This window comes from Lissotriton helveticus, chromosome 2_1, assembly GCF_964261635.1.
Source record: "Lissotriton helveticus chromosome 2_1, aLisHel1.1, whole genome shotgun sequence".
NCBI classification, from domain to species: Eukaryota; Metazoa; Chordata; class Amphibia; order Caudata; family Salamandridae; genus Lissotriton; species Lissotriton helveticus.
In genome coordinates, this window is record NC_136059.1 from 356,396,121 (window position 1) to 356,419,838 (window position 23,718).

At 43.0% G+C, this 23,718-nt stretch overlaps 1 protein-coding gene across 14 annotated transcripts in view; it reads left to right on the forward strand.

The window, feature by feature from the left end:
- Window positions 1-23,718, forward strand: part of NIPBL (NIPBL cohesin loading factor) — a 1,942,504-nt gene that overhangs the window by 1,600,503 nt on the left and 318,283 nt on the right. For all 14 annotated transcript variants that reach the window (XM_078674965.1, XM_078674957.1, XM_078674966.1 and 11 more), the window contains 2 exons: window positions 3,203-3,296; window positions 3,380-3,534. In XM_078674965.1, coding sequence (XP_078531091.1) covers window positions 3,203-3,296; window positions 3,380-3,534 — 249 coding nt within the window. The remainder of the gene's footprint in view (window positions 1-3,202; window positions 3,297-3,379; window positions 3,535-23,718) is intronic.

A 23,718-nucleotide genomic window follows, 5' to 3' on the forward strand; every position in this document is an offset into this window, starting at 1 on the left:
GTGCTTCAGCGTGATGCTGTTCACCCCTGTCGCCCCTTTGGTGACTAGGTGTGCACTTGGCGTGTCTTTTGTTCCCTCCTGTACTTCTGAGGTGTTGCTGAGTTCCTGCCTCTTGCCCTTCTCTCCTGGATGTGGCCTCTCCGGCCTCCCTGGCATAGGCTAGCCTGGTAGGCTCTGGTTACATCTCTTCATGTTATCCTCTAGCGTTGGTTGGTGTCCACTTAGTGCACCATTGAGTTGGGAGTAGTCCTTCTTCCTCCTTTGTTCTCGACTCTCTTCTGTTCTGGGATATGGCTAGTACCATTTCTACATTTCATACGGGTATGGTGTTGTGCCATTCTGGCATTTTTGTGATGCCTTGTCTCCCGTTGTCTTTTGCTCTTCCGAGCTATTTGCGTTGCTGTCTGGCTGTTCCGTCATAGCCTTTCCCATAGTCCATCACTCTGCTGCCGGCTCAGTGCTTCGGGCACTTTCTGTTGTTCTATCGCAGACCCACCTCCCCCCTTGGGGTATGGCTGTGGTATCTATTCTAAGTTAAGGAATCTGCAGTTTGATGTCTCTATCAGATGTACGAGTTACTTACCTTCGGTAACGATGTATCTGGTAGAGACGTTGTCTAGCCTCCGATTCCTTAACCCCCACCTATCCTCCCCGTTCTGCGAGGACCTTGCCAGGTTGGCTTCTCCACTTGTATCCTTTCAGTTGCCATTGGTTTTCTTTCAAGGTTACTCACATTGTTGCACCCCTTAAAGAATTGCCATATGCGGCTGACTCCCTCCGGGTGGCTTTTTTCCTGTAAGATGGTGACTTTTGAATCACCTTCAGGAGATTATTCTTCTTCTTCTCCTGCTGCCTTCCCCCCCCCCCCCCCCCCCCGCCTTCTCCATTGACTCGGGGCTCTTGTCTCCTTTCTAGTCGTCTTCTTTGGAGATTGGTTGGGCTGTGCTTTAGTCTTCCTTTCATATAGGGGACGTGTCAATCTTTTCATCCTTCTTGCGGAGGATTGTTGTTCTTTGTGCTCTATCCTGGTTGGATGACACGGTTCTACATGGTAATGACAGTCTATCTTGTCTGTTGAGATATTCTTCTCTTGTTGCTCACACTTTTGGGAAGGGTCTACGCTTCACTTTGCGAGGTTCTTTCTCACAGCTTTGTTCCACTTTTTCACTTATATGTAGACAGTGTCTCATACTGTCTTTTATGATGGTGTTTTACACCATCTGCCTTCTTTGTTTTTACGGATTTCTCATCCTTCGCACACTGTTCCCATACTTTCAGAGTTTTGTTGGTGGCTCCGTGTTGTGCCGCGGAAAAGTTTCTCTGAAGAAAGCTGACGTCAGCTCGCCGGGAGGGACTTATATGACCTTGCTGAAGCCACGTACGTGGACGACGTCAGGGTAGGGTCGTGTCGCGCCGGCGCACAAAGGTGCTGCCGCCAACAAATTCCGGATCCAGTCTGATGCCTGGGGATATTCTGAGTTAAGGAATCTGCAGCTAGACAGCGTCTCTACTAGATACATTGTTACCGAAGGTAACTCGTACTTCTGTGTGTCTAAATGTGTGACCTTGTGTAATTAACTGTTGCCCGTGTGAAACGCTCCAATACCTTCGCAGCGAGTTCCTGCTATATAAAACTGGAAAAAAAAAGAAAAGTGGAGTGACACGGGCACAGTGCTAGAAATTATTGAGGCATTCACATAATTACATGAGAAATGACCTCTGCAACTTGTCCATGAGCCTCTGGCTCAATTCGAGTCTGCTAATGCCAGCTCAGCCACGGGCCAGGATGAGGTAGACTACTGCTCAGGTCGTGAAGTCCGTTATGAAGTAGGTGCAGCCTGTCAATACTACCCCTACTGAGAACATGAACAGCATGGCTATCTTTTTTATTCTAAAGAATAAAGAGAATACTGATTCTCTATTGTAAATGCCATATTTGCTCAGATTAAAAAGTGGAAAGGCTGCACCAATTGTTTCCTGTTTCATTGGTTTCCAGACACCGCCTGGGCTGAATTTACCTACTGTAATAGGGCAATGCTTACTCTGTTGAGTAAACAAAAAGTCTGACAGGAATGCCAGACGGGTGGTTGTTTACACCAGGTAATTCCATTCCCATCCTTCCAAACAACAAACCTTTAAATATTGCATCAGTACTCGATGATTAAAGGCTTCTAAATATATCCTACTAGAAGTCCAATCATATGCTTTGGTCTTCCGTGTTTTAGCACTTTAGAGAGCAGCCCATTACCACACATTGAGCTTTGACTTACTATGCACCAATGAATGTGTTGATGAAGAAGGACCACAGAGTGTTGTGCATGACTTCGCACAGGCATATCTCCCTCCCACTTCATCCAGTCACACTCCCCCAGAGCACTACAGTGGTACATAATGCTTGATTTGCTGAATGCTATGTGGTGTGCTCAGAACCCACTGACTATTGCTGAAGTCAGCAGACAGATCGGCATTCTGACGGTAAACTTGTGTGAGGCCTGGCCTGTACCTCCACCTAGAGGAGACGTGCTCACAGCCAGAGTTTGAGTCCAGTGAATTGCTGCATGTGTGGAGGTTGTTCATGTTCAATGATGTTACTGATCTCAATGTTGTGATGCTGTTCATGCCATCACGTTGCTGTCGTGATTAGTTCATGGGATCGTTATGGTTCTATTGCTCGCATTAGTTGGTAAAATTATCAGCCCCTCTACATTTAAGCAAAATAAAGATACTTTCCTCCACCTCATAATCAGAATGTAATTGCTTTTCCTGTTTGTGAGGGTCTCAAGTAGAGGTGCCAGTGGTGGTGTTAATTCAGTGTAGAGTTGTGAACGGGGCAAGGATTGGTGGGGGGCAGGGGGGGGGGGGGGAGCATGGTTGCATCACTAGGAAAACTGATGCATTTCATTGGTTTAGAGGTTCTCATCATAACCTTTCAACATTTAAAGCCAAATTAAAGCAATTTAGTAAATTTCGGTTCCCAATCAGAAGAGCGTGTGAATCTTGGTTTTGATCGCGGGGGTGTAATCCAGAAGTGCCTGAAATTGTATTCACATGACAGCAATGTATATTATCCAAATTTGAAGTATTCTTCAAGCTGTTAACTTATATCGGAAATTATACCTCTGCCCACCATTCCCTTTTCCCCCAGACAATGCCAGTTGCAGAATAAACGGTGCATTTAATTGTATTTGTTTCTTTTACATAGGTGGTGCAGCATTGTGTCAGCTGTCTTGGATCAGTTGTTAACAAAGTTACTCAAAATTACAAGTTTGTCTGGGCCTGTTTTAATAGATATTATGGTAAGTCAAATGTTAATTTCCTACATGTAACGTATTTGCCCATGTTCTTATGCCAGATTTACTGCAATTATGTTTTCTTGTAGGTGCCCTCACAAAATTAAAAAACCAACACCAGGAAGATCCAAATAGTACTGTTCTTGCCGCAAATAAGCCGGCACTCCTTCGGTCCCTCTTTACTGTCGGGGCCCTCTGTCGCCATTTTGACTTCGATCAGGAAGAATTTAAAGGCAACAGCAAGGTAAAATTATTTATATTGTCTACATGAAAAGTATTACCTACGTTTTTCTTTCATGCTAGTTCTGAACTGTTCCAAGTGTATTGGTAGTCACATCATGTTTTCTAAGTATTATAGTTGATAGCTTTCCGGGAGGGGGCAAGGGGGACGGGGGGGGGGGGTGGGAGGAGGATGCAACCAAGACGTTAGGACTTTGGGTAAAGTCATATGCATTTATGTGATATTGGTTTACCTTAAACCTAACTAAAAGACAGTGTATTACTTTAAAGACACAGCGGCAAAATGCTGAGACTATTAGTGCGTCTTTGTGTAGTGCGTGTTTTAAAGTGGTGCATCTCCAGCTTTCTTAAATTGGAGGAGTATTGTGGCATATATGAGATTTTGGCCTTTTGTTCTTTTTTGCATTTCTTTGCATCATGTCTGATGTTGTCCTGGTTCCAGGTATGCTACAAGCCAACCGCAGTTGTGAGCTTGTCAACCAGATACTCCAAGGCTCTAGTTTATGAATGAGAAAGATCTTTTTGAAGAAAGTAGAGGTCGGTAAAGGGAACCTCTGAAGTTCAATTAGTTCTCGGGTGATGTGGTTATTATTTCTTTACGCCCTGGAGGGGACGTGTTTCTGGAAAATTAGTGGAATTCTGCCTTGATGGATTCAGCTGTAGGCAGGTGATTGTTATCAAAGTCTGGTGGTCTGTCTGAAGCAGAGGAGACTCTTGCAGAATTGTCTGTTGTTGGCATATTAGTGAATTTTAATACTGTTATCTGTGAGCAGAGTAACAAGGGACACCATGTCGGCGTTAAATAAGACTAAGGACAATATGGAAATCTCAGGAGCTCTGCAGGTGGAGTAGATCTCCTGGGACAAGGAACAGTAGGTCCATAGATGTCTACTATACTTAATATTATTTTCCATAAACTTACAATTACCATCACGTAGCTGTTTAATTATGTTTTACATTTACAAAGTAACCTAGAAATACATTTTACTAGGCCTTCAACTTTATTAACGTTGGCTCTTTATTGCCTTTAGTCACCTATTCCCAATCTGGTTGCACACAGTGTCCTTTTCTCAAGACCGTTTTCTGACCTCCTGTGGAGACATGCTAACGACCCCCAGGAAAGGATACAATAGGGGCTTGCTCTGGAAGGAGATATAACCTCCCTATTGCAGGAAGCCACACACGTGTAGGCCCAAAAGGCTAGCTTCAAAGGATAAGCTGCATCTGAAGAGCAAATGGGTAACACTTGAGAGAGGGGCTGCTCCATTGTTCGGGCAGACAGGATGGCACTTGGGACAGGAGAGGGGAAAGGAGTTGCCAAACCGGTTTTCCAGTGGCTTGCAGGGGGCCCACTTGGTAGCCACACCTCTGGGTTGGGCTAAGGGAGCTCCACCTGCGAGAAGAGGGGTCCTTGCCATAGTGGAAGAGGCCAGAATGGTGCATTCGGGGAGTCAGATGACAGACTTCGCAGGAAGTGGCCATCCGTTGGGAGGGACCCTGGTAGTCTATTGGCCCCGAACCTCATCCTTCCCTGAGGGCATTTTTTGACCATACGTAGAACACCTCTGGCACCCTGTACTCAGATATCGACTGGACTGGAAGAACGACCAAAGGACGACTGCCCTGCTGTATCGTGGTACTGGCAAAGAGAAGCTGCACCTGAGTGGACTGCATCTGTGGAACCTGGTGTCTAGCAAAGAAGAGGGACTGTGCCTGCTGTGTCCTGCTCAGGGAGAAGTTGCCTGCAGAGGCCAGCCAAAGACAAGAGTCTTCAAGGGTTGGTGGTCTGGCCTCCTTTTCACAGCACAGGAATACAACAGCTGGGAAGCCTGCTGCAGCAATTATGTAGTCCAGAATCTTAAACCCACCTCCAGCAGCCACCGTGCAGCACCAGGAAACAGGACCAGATGCACAAAGTTGCACCCAAGGTTGCTGAACCCTGCGTGTTGTCTGAGTACAACTGGGAACTCTGGAGGATGAGTTGTCGACCCAGGAATGGTTGCTCTGTGACCGCAACACTGGGCGACTGGTAGTCCACTGTTGATGGACTTCTGCTAGCACAGAGAAGACTTCGACGGACAATGACCCTGTGACCAGGACAGCATCACCCCCTTCATGGACCGAGGGAGCAAGACCCCAGTCAACCACATTGCATATCTTAAGCATCCTTCATCCCCTGCATCAGGACTACTTCCATAGGAAAGCCCTGCAAAGGATAAAAGTGCCTGTAACTTAATACTGACTAAATACTGCTTCACCTGTTGAGGTAATGGTTTCTGAGGACCTTGCTGGTTTCCCCTGACTAGCTCCCTACTGGAGTTGACCATCTAAAGTTTCTCCAAGTAGCTGCATTACAACTAGCACAAACATTTTAATGAAAAAGATTTTAAGTGTTAAATTCGTTGAATGTGCCAATGTTTGTGTGTGGTAAGTAAAAAGTCTAGATTTATTGTTCCTTCTAAAATGTATATCTCTAAAACCCTTAAGTCATTAAATTCATACAAATATACTTTATTTTTATAAATTGGTGTCGGAATACTTGAGTATAGAATTAATTTCTCCAATTGTTTTGGTGCTGTTTAAATGCTTCACTCTTGTTCCTTTGTGTAAGCCTCCGAGCCACAGCTAGTCGGGGTTGAGCTAAAGGCTTAACAAACCAAATCTGACTGGTCCTAAAGCGGTTGGGAGTGTATTGCACCATGAGGTCACACAATCCCACCATATAATACACCCCATTTCCTCACAGCAGTCTTCACCAACCGTTATGCAAAGGGTGTTGAAAGTATTGGACATACAACTTCATACTATGGTGGCAAAGGTGAGTGTTTTGAGATAGGTACTCCAGCCTGGTCAAGCACCTATATAACCTCCATTGCAGCTTAGAGGCACTTATTGATACAGTCTTGATCACTTTTGCAAAGCTGTGTTTAGAATAATCACTTAATAGGCAGGTTGCTCACCAGCATCATCCAGCAACAGGTGTCCCTGCTTTTCTTACACAGCATTCTGCACTAGAGAGTTGCATGGTGCAGTCGTCCACCGGTTAAGTAAATCCCAACGCCTTCACCAGCACCTCACGAAATCGAGAGTCCAAGAAAATAGACACATTTGACAAATGTAAATGTTCCTCAATGGGCCTAGTTGCACATTCAGTAAATGGCAGCTGTCTCCTAGGCTGCTACTTCCATGCCATATGGAACACGGCGGCCTAGGTATTACCTGCTGTTCCAATACTACCTCAGGGCATCCCTGACCCAAATTTTCCAGAATAGCTGGCATACAGAAAAGTTTCTAATTTGGCTGGTGTGTTCACAACCAACTCCTTGAGTCAGGCAATGAGTACCAGTGTGGTACTTTAGCACCTCACCTGGATGCAGTCTACAGGGTTTTCCTGGGATGTCCAGGTATCTTTGTTTGACATGCCTTTTGATGGTTCTTGCCTTTTTGCCAGCAAGGCAGATTTAGCCCTTGAGCGGTTTGAGGAAAGCAGGGCCGCAGCATGTTTCTTGTATCTTTCTGCCCCGCCAGGCACTTCCAATAATTTTGCTCCCTCTCTGGCAAGGATTATCGCTATTGCCAGCATCTGGCCCCTCCGCCAGTACAGCAAGCCATTCATCCTTTTTTGTGGCCAAGGCTGTGGCTCACAGAGTTAACTCCCAGGACAGCAGGAACAATGTTCAGCATAGTACCCTGACTTTCTAGCATCCACAGACTCTAAACTGCTTTAGTATGTCCTTGCTGGCATACAGCCACCCAGTTGGAGGCAGGATCCAATATTTATCTCAAGACTGGTAAGGCATCATTTCAGAAAAGTGGGTCCTCCAAATTGACCATCGGGTCTAACCCTCCCATTTCTTTCCACCACCATCAGGGCACCTGATGGAAGCCAATCTTTCCATCGTGCAGAAGGAAGGGCAAGCCCTTTTGGCCAAAGAGATCATAGACCGGGTTATTCTTTCAAACGCAGGAGCAGGGTGTTACTCGCTATAATTCCTTGTGTTGCAGGGATTCATTGCAAACACAGAACTATGCGTAGGATTATGGGACCATAGTATAAAGGGACTCAGTCGTCCTTCCACCTTAGTACCCAGGAACCCAGGACCTCCTAGCTATAGTGTCTCACTTGCCCTTCTACTCACTTACAGATGAACAAGTGATTAGACACCCCCCATACTCAACACTCCCGACTCTCTCAGGAATCGCGGTTACAAGACACACCCTTTCGCTCACATTCTTGTACTTGTCCACAATAAGATCTGTCAGACACAAACCAGTTTCAAATATTTAATTTTAACAAACATGCAGCATACCTGCCACTATAAGCAGAGAAATTGCAGAACTCAAAGACGGTCAGCATAGCGAGTAGTCCTTAAATCATAAAGGGAGCTGTCATAATGAAAGACGGCTTAGCCTAACCTCCCTCCCGTTGAACATAGGCTGGATGGTTATATATTGGAAGATCTCCGGGTGTTATCTGCAGACCCCTTTCCTTAGTCTTTAGATGGTAGTTCCACATCATAGATGCTGTCATGCTCTTCTCCCTGAAAAGGTCCCTCTCTAAGTGTTCTCTACCTATCCGTGAATTCCAATAAGACCAAAGTACGTATTCCCAAACAGCTACATCTGTATGTTTTGTCTAGGTGCTAGGGCCTGAACAGAACAGAATATCAAGCAGCATTGTTTTTCGACCTTGTTCACAATGTTCAGACTAAATCCCAGGATGCTACAAAGCTTGAACTCAGCAGTTGGTTCTCATGTGAAAATACTAAAAGAAGTATTAACGATATAAACGCGTGTAGTAACATGTGCAAAGCAGCAGACAGTCTGCAGCGTGCTCATGCCAGCTTAGGGAAAACAACAATTTCCCCATGGGCCATGTGACACTTGTATCAAAGAAGGACAGAGGCCTTTGTCTTATTTTTGTTCTGCACTCGCTCAAGTACCAAGTCAAGATGCTCATGCTAGCCCAAGTCCTGTCTGCCATAGACCCTTAATGCTGGATATGTGAGAGTGCCTCTTTTGACATGGTTAGTCCCCACTTTTTGCTTGGAACATGTGATTGCGAATGAAAGTGCACAAGGTCCCAGCTAACTTGTTCCCCAATGCCAGACCTCTTTCCTAAAACTGTACCACAATTGGCACAACTTCAGCAACCCCTGTAAGTCCCTAGTAAATGGTACCTAGAATATTGGAACTGAAGATGGTCCACTAGGGATGCAGCACAAATTGTGACCCCTCATCAAGACCATGCAAACCGCCATTGCTGGCTGTGTCTTCGTGCAGTGAAAACTGAAGAGTCGACATCGCACACATCCCTGAATGCCATACCCCAGACACTTCATAAGTTATATGTAAGTCACCCCTACGGCAGGCCTTACAGCCCTTTAGCATTGTCACTATATAACGTGTGGTCTTATCTGCCTGAGCAGATATGACCCTACAATATCTTAGTCCATTCTTGGGTATTGTAAGTGCACTGGGAAGCCATAGAGAGTACATGGGCTGGGCACCCGTCATTTAAAAAAAAAAATATATATATATTACATTTTCATCACAACAACAAGCAGATAATACGGAATCAAAATTGCTCAGTGGTCAACATGTCGACAATCCACATTAAATAGAAGTTCTACTACACTTCGTCGTAGGCCAATTGAGCCTGTTTATACACTCTCCAGATTAGTGCCTGTAAGAAAGTGGCTCTGTATATACTGTACCAAAGTAAGGCACAGTGTGCACAGAGTTCACAGTCACCAGAGGTATGGCAGAGGCTAAAGTTAGATATATTTATCAAAAGAGAATCCTTTCTGTGTATTAATCTTTCCTTTGGTGACCAAAAAAGCCTACACATTCAAATCAATACCAGTTTTACAATTCTGGTATTACAAAGATATTAAGTAAATATTCGTACTCCACACTAGAAGATCATTTTTTTACTCTCAAAAGTTTATTATACAGGAACATTTATATTAAAAACCATTGTTTAAATTTCAAACAATTAGTATTCTACGTAGGGTGCTCTGGTACAATCTTAAATACTGTCTAACAATTCCGATTACGGTATCTACCTCAGAGTCACTCCCTATTAGAAAAATTTTAAAAAATTGTGCATTTTTATGCTCACAAATTAAATACAAAATACATATAAACCATATACATTTAAAAGTCCCACTGTCGACGCGTTTCGGTGCGTTGGTTATAATTATGGCACCTTCCTCAGGACGGACGAGTTTAAAACCACAGATTATTTTACTTCTTTTTGAAGTATAGGGGTAGAGGTCCTTCTATTGATTTTCAGGACATCTATATCTCCTTGTATGGTTGCGGATGGAGTCACTCACTACGAGGTCTTTTTAGGTCATTGACTTTCATAGGGTTCTGGTAGACACTTTATTTAATGGTGTCTGTCGAGCAGGTAAGTTGTATTGATGTGCACCGTCTGAATTAGGTTATCATGCCGTGCCAATAGCCTTTGCGTCTGATGCGGACAATCAGGCTGTTCTTTCTTTCACCCCTTCCAGTGGTATCTTTGTACCGATTGGGGGCTGTAGTGTCCCTTTATCGCCTGATGTGCAGTGTTCTCTCCTTTTCATTGAGCGCTGTAAGATTCACTGTGGGGTGGGGGGACACTACAGCCCCCAATCGGTACAAAGATACCACTGGAAGGGGTGAAAGAAAGAACAGCCTGATTGTCCGCATCAGACGCAATGGCTATTGGCACGGCATGATAACCTAATTCAGACGGTGCACATCAATACAACTTACCTGCTCGACAGACACCATTAAATAAAGTGTCTACCAGAACCCCATGAAAGTCAATGACCTAAAAAGACCTCGTAGTGAGTGACTCCATCCGCAACCATACAAGGAAATATAGATGTCCTGAAAATCAATAGAAGGACCTCTACCCCTATACTTCAAAAAGAAGTAAAATAATCTGTGGTTTTAGACTCGTCCGTCCTGAGGAAGGTGCCATAATTATAACCAACACACCGAAACGCGTCGACAGTGGTAAATGTATATGGTTTATATGTATTTTGTATTTAATTTGTGAGCATAAAAATGCACAATTTTTTAAAATTTTTCTAATAGGGAGTGACTCTGAGGTAGATACCGTAATCGGAATTGTTACAGTATTTAAGATTGTACCAGAGCACCCTACGTAGAATACTAATTGTTTGAAATTTAAACAATGGTTTTTAATATAAATGTTCCTGTATAATAAACTTTTGAGAGTAAAAAAATGATCTTCTAGTGTGGAGTACGAATATTTACTTCATATCTTTGTAATACCATAATTGTAAAACTGGTATTGATTTGAATGTGTAGGCTTTTTTGGTCACCAAAGGAAAGATTAATACACAGAAAGGATTCTCTTTTGATAAATACTTGATACCCAGTCCTTTCTGGTTTCTGGGAAACTCTCTAATTTTTAAAGTTAGATATAACCTTACTCAATAAAGTGGTAGCTTGGTCGAGCAGTAAGGCAGTATCAGAGGACAGTGTTGTTGTATGGCATTTTAGATTCCGAATGACTTTTCCCGATTCATGCCCTTATATAGGTACAATTCGCGTTGCCCTTGTATAGGCATAGAAATCCAGTCCTTATTCAGGCATAGCCCATGCTACCCAAATACAGGCATGGCTACTTCCATCCGTTCATCTACGTCACAACGAGTTCTAGGAAAACCAGGCTCTTAAGCTGTAAGGGTCTTCCCCCTGTTTGGATATTAATTTCTCCAAGAACTCATTTATTATGCATGAGCAACTGTTCCTTAAGGGTACATCCATGACGTTCATATGCCCGACTTTACTTCAAAGCTGGCATCCCTAAACCCCTTCAAGGTATAAATATACCTTCACTTGCTATAGCAAAGGACTGTGTGGTTTGGTGCAGTTCGACTAACCACTTGCCCGACGCAGCTCGCTAGAGCAAGTGCCAAAGGAAGGACTCTCCAGCTGACGCACTGACAATGAAGCTTACATCCTCCTGCCGAGAATCCAGCTCCAGTGTTTCTGACTCCCCTTGCAGGTTGTTGGGAAATCGAGTCCCGAGACAGAGATACCAACCTCTTTCATTCTAAGGTATGGCGCTGATTAGAACCTAGAGAAACCTTTGGCAATTCTTGGCAGAACTATAACTTATGCTAAGCAGCACTAACTTCTTCCCTGGTACTAGAGCTAAGTTAGGTACATTGGGGTAGGCGCATTTTAGAAGCACCAGTTGAGTAATTTAGCCTGTGTTATTTATGTATGTATTTGTACATGTCATAGCAACAGACAATGCTATTACAGTATTCTTTTATAATACTATTCTTGCTGTACGCATTATACTTTGCATTCTGTTTAACGATTGTAGCAGTTCACCTCTCTTGCATGAGAAAGAAGAATGTTCAATAAATCCTTTTATTGAAAACGCCTGCCTCACTATTGCTCTGCAACTCTGTAGAAACGAAGCATGCACGATTGACTGATAAAAATAGTTATCTATTGTTTCCACAACTCTGAAGATATTTGGTTCAGTCCTAGGGAAACAAAGTTGTCATGTTTATATGGTTGTCAGAAACTACTCCCTTCTTGTTTACTCGAGAAAGTTTCTAGTGACCTCTGAGTTAGTCGGCACACACAATTAAGTTTAGTATACTCGATAGAGACATATTGACCTCAGTCCTCTGTCAAATCTATAGTGTATTTTATTCCAATGTGCAGAGCCTATTGGGAATAAAGGAACTAGACTACATGGCGCCCAACGGTTTGGTAAGGTACTGATTTAACTTTAAGCTAGATACTAAAGTAACTCAGTCGTGCTTTTCTCAGAGACCTCTTTTCCAGTAAATACTCCAATAGACGTCTGGAGTGGGTAAAAGGATAATATCCGCCATAGCTGAGTAGAACGAAAATCCTATGTATTAGTTTTTGGTTTGTTCAATGTTGAAGGATAGTGTTCCAAAATATTGTGCACCTTATCTTTGTTTCCTTGAAGCTTGCTCTGCAAACTTTTAGTCAACAAAATGGCCAACGAAGATAATCCCGGGGCTAGTGGAGCTGCAGGCGAAAACGCCGTACCAGCTTTTAACATCACAGGTTTCCAAGAAACCGACTAGGATGCTATAAGCATTCTGCTTAATTTAAGGAAAGCCATCACTATAAAATGTATAAAACATGGCCTTTCATCGAGAGGTGGTAGGGCAGTTTTTGTGATAGAGGCACATGAATATCACCAGACACGGTGTTCTATTCTTGGATAGCCTTCCCTGAAGCAAATCCAGTAACACATGTGTTTCACTTCTACAAAGAAGATGAACCACCAGAAGAATACATTCCTTTCGAGGATATATAAATTCCACTTACATACCAGGAGCATGAGCTCTGGTTTAAAGGCGCTCTAAAACATTTAAATCATATTACCAGGTCCACTAGGTAGACCAGGAGCCACATGGCCGGTTTTAGCTGGCTATACACCACATCCTGACATTGATAATATGACAGATGTGGCATTACCAGTTCAGCTCAAGGAGTTAATCAAAATCTATAGACAATTGGTTCAATATGTCATGCGGACTCTCACAGTCCAACCTGCAATAGTAATTTCACAACATACCCCTCACCAGGGGAATACACTAAAAATTACACCGCAGACTTCACTCTGTCATTGGTAAGTTACCTGCAAAGAGGGAACAGATTCCATTCTGCATAGCTTACATTTCTCAAATCGAAGCAGTATTTCCTAATACTACCCCTCGTGAGAAAACCAGAATTTTAACAATCTGTTTACCATTGGCGACCGCACCACATCTGAAGGACTGCAACACTTGGGGTACAGTCTTCACTGCTATCTACACTAAAACACATGGTGTACCGTCTATGGCGGTAATACCTAATGTCCTGAAACAGATTCAAAATGAATACAGGGCAGAGCCTGCTTTAAATTTGGGTATGAAATTACTGAAAAATTTTAAACAGGTCTCCGCAATAATTTTTGCTAATATTAAAGGATAAGCAGCATCAGTGGCGATCCGCCAAAAATTAAGGGAATTTGATGTAAGTAAGCAACCACAAGAATTAGCCAGAATAATTGAAAAATCCTATGAAGAATAAGGCAGAGACAGTCTGGGTGGGAAACCAGTGAAACCCCAACTGTCTGAAAGTCCTGAAAAGTTCTTTACTAAAAACACACCTACTCCTTCTAAAAAGAAGTAGGAAAATAGGAAACAAACTTCTAAAGAGAAGCGTTCTCATTCCAGAGGCAGGTCTCCTCAAAGGGAGCCCTCTGAAAGGAGGTATAACCTCAGGAACAGGGATAATTTAAAAAAACCTGATAGATATCAAGATACTGATACACGTTCCTCTCGTGCCTTTCAGATTTCATCACAGAAATCCGAAAGAAGAGGACGGTCAGAAAACAAAGAAGAACGTGTGAAGTCCAAAGACGATCAACACGTTCAGGAAAGCAAGAAACCTCAATTCACCAGAAAGAAGGTAGCAGGTCTAAAAATCAGACATGCCGAGGATCTGGAGGACACAACTCAAGAACGGGGAATGGGCTCAGACAATGTTGGACAGCGCAGCAGAAGTCACCATAGCTCGCCAGAACATGAAGGGTCTTCTGGGGACAGTGGACATGAATGAATTCAGTGAAGTTGAAACTGCAGATACCAGGGTTAGTTCTCACATAGGTTATATGACAAAACACTCCAGATGGAGGGAGATATACCAAGAAAAGTGAGAGCACTCTTTTGGGAGCGACTTTCTGAGGGTTATGGCATTCCTGAAGCTGAAAAAGACTGGCCACCACAATTTGTCAGGGAGTGCCCACATGGTGAGGACATCATAATGCCAGCCTTCTCTAATCCTATTCCAATTCATTTAAAGTATACTTCTGCCAGGAAATGGGCAGTCGCCCAAGCTCCAGCATTATACAAAAATCATGTAGGATGGGATGAGGACTCTCCTCACCATAAAATCTAACTAAACAATCAACCCCCTGCACAAAGGCAGACCCCAGTTAAGCAAGAAGCTAAAAACAGGTCAGGGAGATATTAGATCAACTTGAATACCAGGGGGTGAGTGAAACATGCACCTCGTCAATGAACAATCCTTTGTTTCCTGTATCCAAACCAGACAATACATATAGTCTAGTATTGGATTACAGACATCTAAATTGTTGTTGCAAAACATTTGCTGTGCAAAATGCACACGGTACAGCATTATTGAATAGCATTGTGCGTAAAAAATATAAAACCACATTAGATAATTCTAACGGTTTCTTCTGTCAAAACATTGCACCAGAAAGTAGGTATTTGACCGCTTTTTCAATTGTGGGGACACAGTGTCACTTCTGTCGTCTCCCACAGTGATTCAAGAACAGTCCTGGGTTATTCTCAGCAAGAGTAACAGAGTTACTATAAACTTATGATGATGAAGCATTATCATACGTAGATGACATCTATCTGACAGGTGATGACTTGGATAGGCACTTGAACAGAGTGAACACCATTATACTTGGATTCGCATCAGAGGGTTACAAATTCAATTAAAAAAAATCTAGAATTGCCCATCTCAACATCCTATATCTAGGATAGGAGTTATCAAGTGAAAGCAAAAGCCTGGCAGCAAACTTTCTTGAGAAATGTGCACTGCTCCAACCTCCAAAAACGCTGAAAAACTTAGTCGATTCTAGGATCCTTAAATTTTGGAAAAACTTACATTCTAAACTACGCAGAAAGGGTTAAACCTCTCTACGTATTAATAAAACCTGATTTTAAAACAGTAAATTGGACACAAAAACACACAGAGATTTTGCATTTATTGCAAACAGACATGCTAGCAACTAAACATTTGCAAACATGCATAAATGTATGCTACTTAGTGATCCGTATCATTCCGGGTCAATGCGGATTCACCTACTTAACTTTTAATGGAGGTGAAAAAGTACCAATAGCTTAAAAATCACATTTGTACACACAAGCAGAAATGAAATTCACCTAAACAGAAAAAATTCTGACAGCGGTTCAAACTGCAGTAGCAAAAGAAAGAGCCCTAGCACAGGGAAAATGCATAATGGTCGTAACTCCTGTACCTGCCTTAAAAGCAGTGACGAAAGCGAGCATACCAAATGCAAATGCTTTCCATCCAAGATGGATACAAATGGTTAATTCTCTTGCTGCAACAGACGTTGTATACGCTTTTGACCCTTATTTGAAAACAAGCATTTCTACAGTACGAACATGAATGTCCTCTGCCTACTGTAATTCTACCTCTTGGCCAGTATGAATGTATAATTTATACTGTCGGATCGGCTCAACCCGCTACGGGGGGGGGGGTAAACAAGCCTAAAGTGCGGCGTGCGCGATCGTTAGATGTCGTTGCACAATGGCAAATTCCGACCAATGGTCACTAAAATTCAATCCTCAGGAGATTGTACAGCTCAGTGAGCTGAACTACAAGCCTTCAAGATGGCACTTGCAAATACAGATCGCAAATTCCGAAACTCAGTGCACGATTCGTATTATTGTGTTCAATCTTACAATGAATACTTGCAAAACTGGGTTCAACACGGTTACAAAGATGCAAAAGGTGGCACAATAAAGCATAAACTGCTTTGGGAACAAGTAGTTCAGTTACGTCAAGGACTACGAAGGCAGATGTGCAAACGGCTTCCGTAGCTGCAATCACTCTTTCAAAAACGAAAATAGACAGCAAAATAATGCTAGCCATCAATGCAACAAGCAAAGGCAGCGGTTGTACGTTACCTAAAGGGTTTCCACTCAAATACTCATAACTGATACGAACAATGTTCCGTTTGCTCAGATGCCTGGAGTGGGGGATAGAGTAATTCCAAAAATGGAACATAGATTAGGACTGATCTTAGCAGCACATGAAGGGCTTGCCTCTGCACATGCAGGTGTTTCCGCCACAGTGTCATTATTAAAACAGAGATACTGGATGAAGAAACAAACCAGAAATTATGTTTTGGAATGTGAAATATGCCAAAAGATGAAAGTCTCTACTGTGAAACGTTCTGCGCAGGCACCCCTGTTAATTTCAGATAAACCATTAGCTTGTGTTTACCTGGACCACTGCGGTCCCTTACAGAGGGATGGTAACTATAAATATATCTTGGTCACAGTAGATTTGTGTTCAAGGTTCATTTGGATGTGGCCTCAGTGCTCGGCTGACGCTCGAACTGTAATAAAAGATTTGCGAGTCTTTATCGGCACATATGCAGTTGGCACGCTACATTCTGACCAGGGTCCTGCGTTTAGCTCTCAAGCTTACAAGGAGGCCATGGCCAAATTGGGCATAGAATTGCGGTACTCTGGTCTATTCCATCCTGAGGGAAATTGGGTTTTGGAGAGAAAAAAACGGGACATAAACCGCTATAACAGCTAGGGTATTCGGCTCGGGTGACGGGTGGGTCAAACATCTAATAAGTGTCCAACGTAGTCTTAACAATCTGCCAAGACGTTCTCTAGGGGATATCACTCCATATGAAGTCCTTTTTGGGACCAGAATGTTAGTAGCGGACCTCGATTGTCAGACTTTAGTGGTAGACCAAAAACCATTTGATATCAAAGACCGTTTGGCTGTTTTATAGGACTTACATGAAATAAGAACGAAACAAAGCAACGTGTTCCTGAAGCCAACCACCACTGAAGAAAAACTGACCGTCCCAGCAAGGCCTGGCTGGATTCCAAAGCTCAGGGATCTAGTCAGAGAAAAGATCGCGGACAAGAAGAAATTTGGGCCTTCTTACAGACAACCAGTACCTGTCCTAGCAATCCACGGATCAAGAACAGTATGACTACCGCCCCTTGCTGGTAAAAAGAACAGGTTCGTGTCCTATTGACCTGGTCAAACCACATCATGTGGCCAATACTAAGCAGTAGGCCAAGTTGACTCCGACCAAGTAGCAGATGCCCTAATCTGGCAACTATCCAAGAGGTTCAAACTGAGAGACTCTTTACCTTTGAGGAATCTGCAGTGCGAAATGAAGGACTATGCAATAAAGCTATGGAACTTGTACCTCTTGAAACCCAAATAACAGTTTGTCAAGAAACACCTGTCTACAATGAAGTAACAAGTGATCAAGTGGTTCCAGCGATTTCACCGAATCCTGATGCAATTCCAACAATTAACAGAACTGCCTCTGGCTATTTCATTAACTTTGATACGTTTTCTGAGGATCCCAGCGAACCTGAAACGACGCCAGCAAAAAGAACTTTCAAAGAACAAGCAACAGACCTTTTTTCATCACCTGGAAAAGACTTATCTTATTTCACCATGGATTGAACTTTGGATTGTGTTGGGTGTACTATTTCTTCTACTTTGGTTGACTCTGGTAATAACACTGGGAATGCTGATAAATGGAAGATATGTCAAAATGGACACAGCAAGTAAGAACATCAACTTACTACTCAAGCCACACAAATCATCTCATCGTGAGCAAAGAGACTTGTCATCAGTGAACATCACAGCCATACCTATACTGGGGGTATAGCTTGGGACAAAACTGAATGACATTTTTGTCCTGTTGGAGCTGTTGAAGATTCCACACTTATTCAAGATTTCATTAAGTGACTTTGTTTCATCCATTACCTTTTCTGATAATTGGGACTTCTAGACTGGTAATAATATGATGTCAGACTTAGAAATGTCTGCAGTATTCACAAATCATGAATATTTAGAAGGTTCATCAGACTATGAACAAATGTAGTGTTATAATCATTATGGTCACCATTTGTTGCACAAATCAACAATGCCTAGAAATGTATTGATGTATAACCAATGGGAACATTGTCCTAAGCCACTAAAGGGTAGCTGAAAAACTTTTACCAGCAAGTTTCTGTACTTTTCAGGGTTTAATGTATCAAATGCTGAATCATTTTACTTTAAAAATGAAAACAAAACAGGAATGAAAAGTATGTTGACAAATACCAAACAGATTTATTCTGCAGCCTTTTATGCCCAACTGTCTAAACTAGGTTTCGACTTTTGGAAAGACAACATTAAGACAAAAACTGTCTGGGGTACAAAATATTGGCAAATGCAGGATGTAGAAGCTTTGTTTAGTTAAATTAATTACACACAAGGAAGGTCCCAGGGGAAAGTTTATAGACCCTACTGTTAAGCCCCCTGTATAGAAGTGACACCAACCTAAAATTAACAGAGAGTCAGAAAACATGCAATCAATGTACCCAAATACAGTTGTACAGGAAGTAGTTATTAAACTATGCGAGTTCCTATCAGTCCACCATCGAGACCGCCCTTCATCATCTGGGATCTCTGGTGCATAATTTCTGTCACATTAGCGGGTGAAAAAACCTGTGCTGGTGGATGACTAAACCAGGCACAGGAAAAACCACAGTGATATTTACAGATGTGAATCAGAAAAAGCGTATCTAGATGGGAACTAAAAATAGCAGTGCGTGAGAAAAAATGTGTGTTTGTGAAAATGAAAGAAAAATGCTCTAAAATTAGGTAGTGGTCGGGAAAACAATTTAATAAACACCCTCACACTCCTAAATCAATAAAAACAGTGCAATAGTGGTTTAACAAATAGCCACTAAAGATGAAAGGTCGACATGTTTCTGCAGACACCCGGAGTCTAGTGATCTCCTGCTGCTTCCTCGGGACCATTAATGCTACTGCTAGAGAAAATAATAATAAAAAACAAGAACCATATCACCTGAAAGTGTATGTATCAACATCCTCTCATCCTAAAAATAGGGGAGAAAATTATAGTATAAGGGTACAAAGTCATGCATGCATCCAAATATAACGTGCACTTTGCGTGCCATTATTATTATATGCTAGACATAGGCTCATATTGCCCAGCACTCTGACTAACAAACTTAGTCGCAAATCACCAATTCAGCAAATTTGTAGATTACGGTTCACTCACCCACTTGATGAGAAGGAACCACTCCACCTCACCTGGCACGAGCTCAGGTAAATGGATGCACCGCACTAAAAACAAACAACAAATCAAAAGATGTATCCACATCTAAATGCATTCCTAAACTGATCGATCTTAGCATGCTCCACACCAAGCATCACGTTCCTACCAGCGCCGTGGAACAGCACCTGGTCAGTAAGCCATAGTTTATAAATGGGTAGTTATGAATTGATGACAGCGCTATATAAAGTCATCACTGTTTCCAACAAGTGTACGCATGCATACGCACTTATCTACAATGCCAGAGTATTACGCGGGCAATCCTGCATGTGAAAACGGGACACAGCCTTTCTCACTCATACGCATGCATGCCAGCCGTCTTACCTCTCCGTCGGTGCACCGGTCGTCCCTCTAAGCTCTATCGTAGGGAGGAACCGACTCGGTGCACCGGCGAGGTAAATAAACCTTTCTCGCTTCCGCATTCACTGCGCACCAATGTCCAACGCCCCCTGCGCGTGATGACATCATGCGCCTACTCGCTACTTGGTGCGCTCCTGCTGCTGGGAAATGTAGTTCCCGAATTCTCTCTGTCCCGTGACAGAGTATGCCGAAAGACCCCGCCTTGTTATAGGGTGGTTTTGTTCGCTGATTATTTTATATCTACAGCCAATAGCAAGGAACGCGTTTTATTATTGAATGCGCTGCGTAAACAACAATTATGACGATTGTAAAATCGTATTAATGATAGTTTTGTGACAATGCAGAAATATTTTTTGACAATGCAAAACTATTTGCATTATGGAGAAGATGTTTCCTTCTCTCACATTCAGAGGAATCCATAAACAAATAGTAAAAAAGCAGGATTATCATCCCACTAATAAGACAAATGGGCAAAAACAGACCAACAGCGAGCCAAACTGGTCCTCTGCACCAGAGCCTAATACAATTTCATAGTGCCATCGCTTTATATGAAAGCCACTCATACGTGCTAGGGCGGGTTACGTTGTTACCCCAACAAAGATGTAATCTGCTGTGTTCACAAAAGTGCCAGTTTATCATTCCCAAAGACTGTGTACTATCAAAGGAATTAGGGTCCATTGGGAAGACACCCCTTCTGCCTAAAGGGACATCCACGGGATGGCATCATTCAGCCCACGTTCATCACTCCGAAGGCGATAGACCCACTTTTGTTCACATTTAAACAGAAATTTCGCCGTATCAATAACTGACGGTGGAATCCATGGTTGGTCCAAGACTGTCCACATGATATCAGTGTCTGTTCCTCCCTACGATAGAGCTTAGAGGGACGACCGGTGCACCGACGGAGAGGTAAGACGGCTGGCATGCATGCGTATGAGTGAGAAAGGCTGTGTCCCGTTTTCACATGCAGGATTGCCCGCGTAATACTCTGGCATTGTAGATAAGTGCGTATGCATGCGTACACTTGTTGGAAACAGTGATGACTTTATATAGCGCTGTCATCAATTCATAACTACCCATTTATAAACTATGGCTTACTGACCAGGTGCTGTTCCACGGCGCTGGTAGGAACGTGATGCTTGGTGTGGAGCATGCTAAGATCGATCAGTTTAGGAATGCATTTAGATGTGGATACATCTTTTGATTTGTTGTTTGTTTTTAGTGCGGTGCATCCATTTACCTGAGCTCGTGCCAGGTGAGGTGGAGTGGTTCCTTCTCATCAAGTGGGTGAGTGAACCGTAATCTACAAATTTGCTGAACTGGTGATTTGCGACTAAGTTTGTTAGTCAGAGTGCTGGGCAATATGAGCCTATGTCTAGCATATAATAATAATGGCACGCAAAGTGCACGTTATATTTGGATGCATGCATGACTTTGTACCCTTATACTATAATTTTCTCCCCTATTTTTAGGATGAGAGGATGTTGATACATACACTTTCAGGTGATATGGTTCTTGTTTTTTATTATTATTTTCTCTAGCAGTAGCATTAATGGTCCCGAGGAAGCAGCAGGAGATCACTAGACTCCGGGTGTCTGCAGAAACATGTCGACCTTTCATCTTTAGTGGCTATTTGTTAAACCACTATTGCACTGTTTTATTGATTTAGGAGTGTGAGGGTGTTTATTAAATTGTTTTCCCGACCACTACCTAATTTTAGAGCATTTTTCTTTCATTTTCACAAACACACATTTTTTCTCACGCACTGCTATTTTTAGTTCCCATCTAGATACGCTTTTTCTGATTCACATCTGTAAATATCACTGTGGTTTTTCCTGTGCCTGGTTTAGTCATCCACCAGCACAGGTTTTTTCACCCGCTAATGTGACAGAAATTATGCACCAGAGATCCCAGATGATGAAGGGCGGTCTCGATGGTGGACTGATGGGAACTCGCATAGTTTAATAACTACTTCCTGTACAACTGTATTTGGGTACATTGATTGCATGTTTTCTGACTCTCTGTTAATTTTAGGTTGGTGTCGAAGCTTTGTTTAGAGCATGTATCATCCCTGAGCAAATTGTTTTTGAATGACACTGTCCAACAGCCTTGGGGTAGCCAAGATAAGACTTGAACAGTCCGTCCATACCTACACCTGATAGCAGTAACACTTAAGATGGGGAGGTTGAGGTACATACTATTTTGCTTCACAACAGAAGAGATCCAGATTGGAATAAATGGTTGATCTGGCCCACAGACACAAACAACTGTCAAGATAGATTCCTGAACAAAACAGAGTTTCACATTCAATAGGCCAGACCCAAGATATGTTCAAAGACAGCATCCTGGAATAGTAACAACATACAGTAGAGGGAAGCTCTGCCTTGATTGGCTACACTGATCTACACCTAAGGATGTAAAGCAACACTTATCTTTACTTAAAGATGGCGCTGATCCTTGGGAATTCTTGCTAGGACCAAGAAAACCGTGTCAAAAACGTTTTATATATGCCGTTATCTATGCTGCTTATAATGAAGCATGGAAGATTACGCAAGCAGAGACTGCAGAACGAATACGAGAAATTGATCGTATTAATTTAGAGAAAACTCTCTCTGTGGTTGACAATGGGTTAACGACTCTGTCGTCCAGGATATATTCATTGGACAGCATAGTGTCTTCTGCCATAGACATCATGGAACAGGACTCGGTCATCTTGCAACATGGTCAGTCGCAATTACGTTCTATCATGCTATTAGGCTGGACATTGCAAAACCTTTGTTCAGGCTATGTGCCTTGGAGTTTAATCAATACTATGTCATTGTTTTCAGAATTCAATCTCACTGATAAACCGATCAAATTGGCACAGAGGGGAGCAGACTATACGGTGCTGAGCATGGAAGGATTGCCATTTACTGTAGCTGAAAAGCCAGCTACTGAATGGAATATACATGGAACAATCACTCTGCCTGTTACAATTTTCCATTCTCAATATCGCCTAAAACACATTCCAGCAGGCACATATGAAAGGTTGGGTAAAGAATACATCAAGACTTCCTGGGAATTACTGTACACACACAGATGTTGGAGTGGGGGAAGGGAAGTGCTTCTTAGTGGTAAAAACTGTGAAAACGCACTATTTGTCAGGGTATAAACGATGGTTCTTCTAACAATTTATCCTGCCACCTGCAAGGTTCACCAGCTGCGGTGATTGATCCAATTTTTGGACAACTTTCAAATGAGTTACGTCATGTTGAACGATCACAGCTGTTAGGACATGTTGCCAGACATACCATATCTGAAAGAGACACGTTAGTGATCGGGATTCCTTACCTTAGAATATCCCCAGGCGTCAGACTGGATCCGGAAATTGTTTGCGTAGCAGTACCCATGCGCGTCGGTAGGCGTCGTCCGTGGCTCCGCGTCCGTCGTCTGCATCGTCTGAGTACTTAGACGCCGCCTCCGTGCGCTGACGTTCGTTCTTTTTTCCGCGCCAGCAAGCGCAGATCCGGAAAAAGTTGTACCCTAGTCACTTTTTGACTAACTTTTTACGATCCTTTTTGATCTACTTCGAAGCCTCTACTCAAACGGTGCCGGTCGGTATGCCCGGGTCCAAGCCCTGTACCAACTGCAGCCGACTGATGTCGGTTACCGACCCCCATCGCCGGTGCCTGCACTGTCTAGGCCCGGACCACGACGACAAGTCCTGCTCAGACTGCCGGGCCCTGACGTCTAAAGCTAGACGGGAGCGTTCCCGCAAGCGACTCGAGCATCGGCATTCCGCCCTGCGCCGCTTGAGGTCCCGGTCCGAAAGAAGGTCGAGGGACCGGTCGCAGGGCCGGAGTCACCACAGTTCCGGGAGTCGTCATCGGA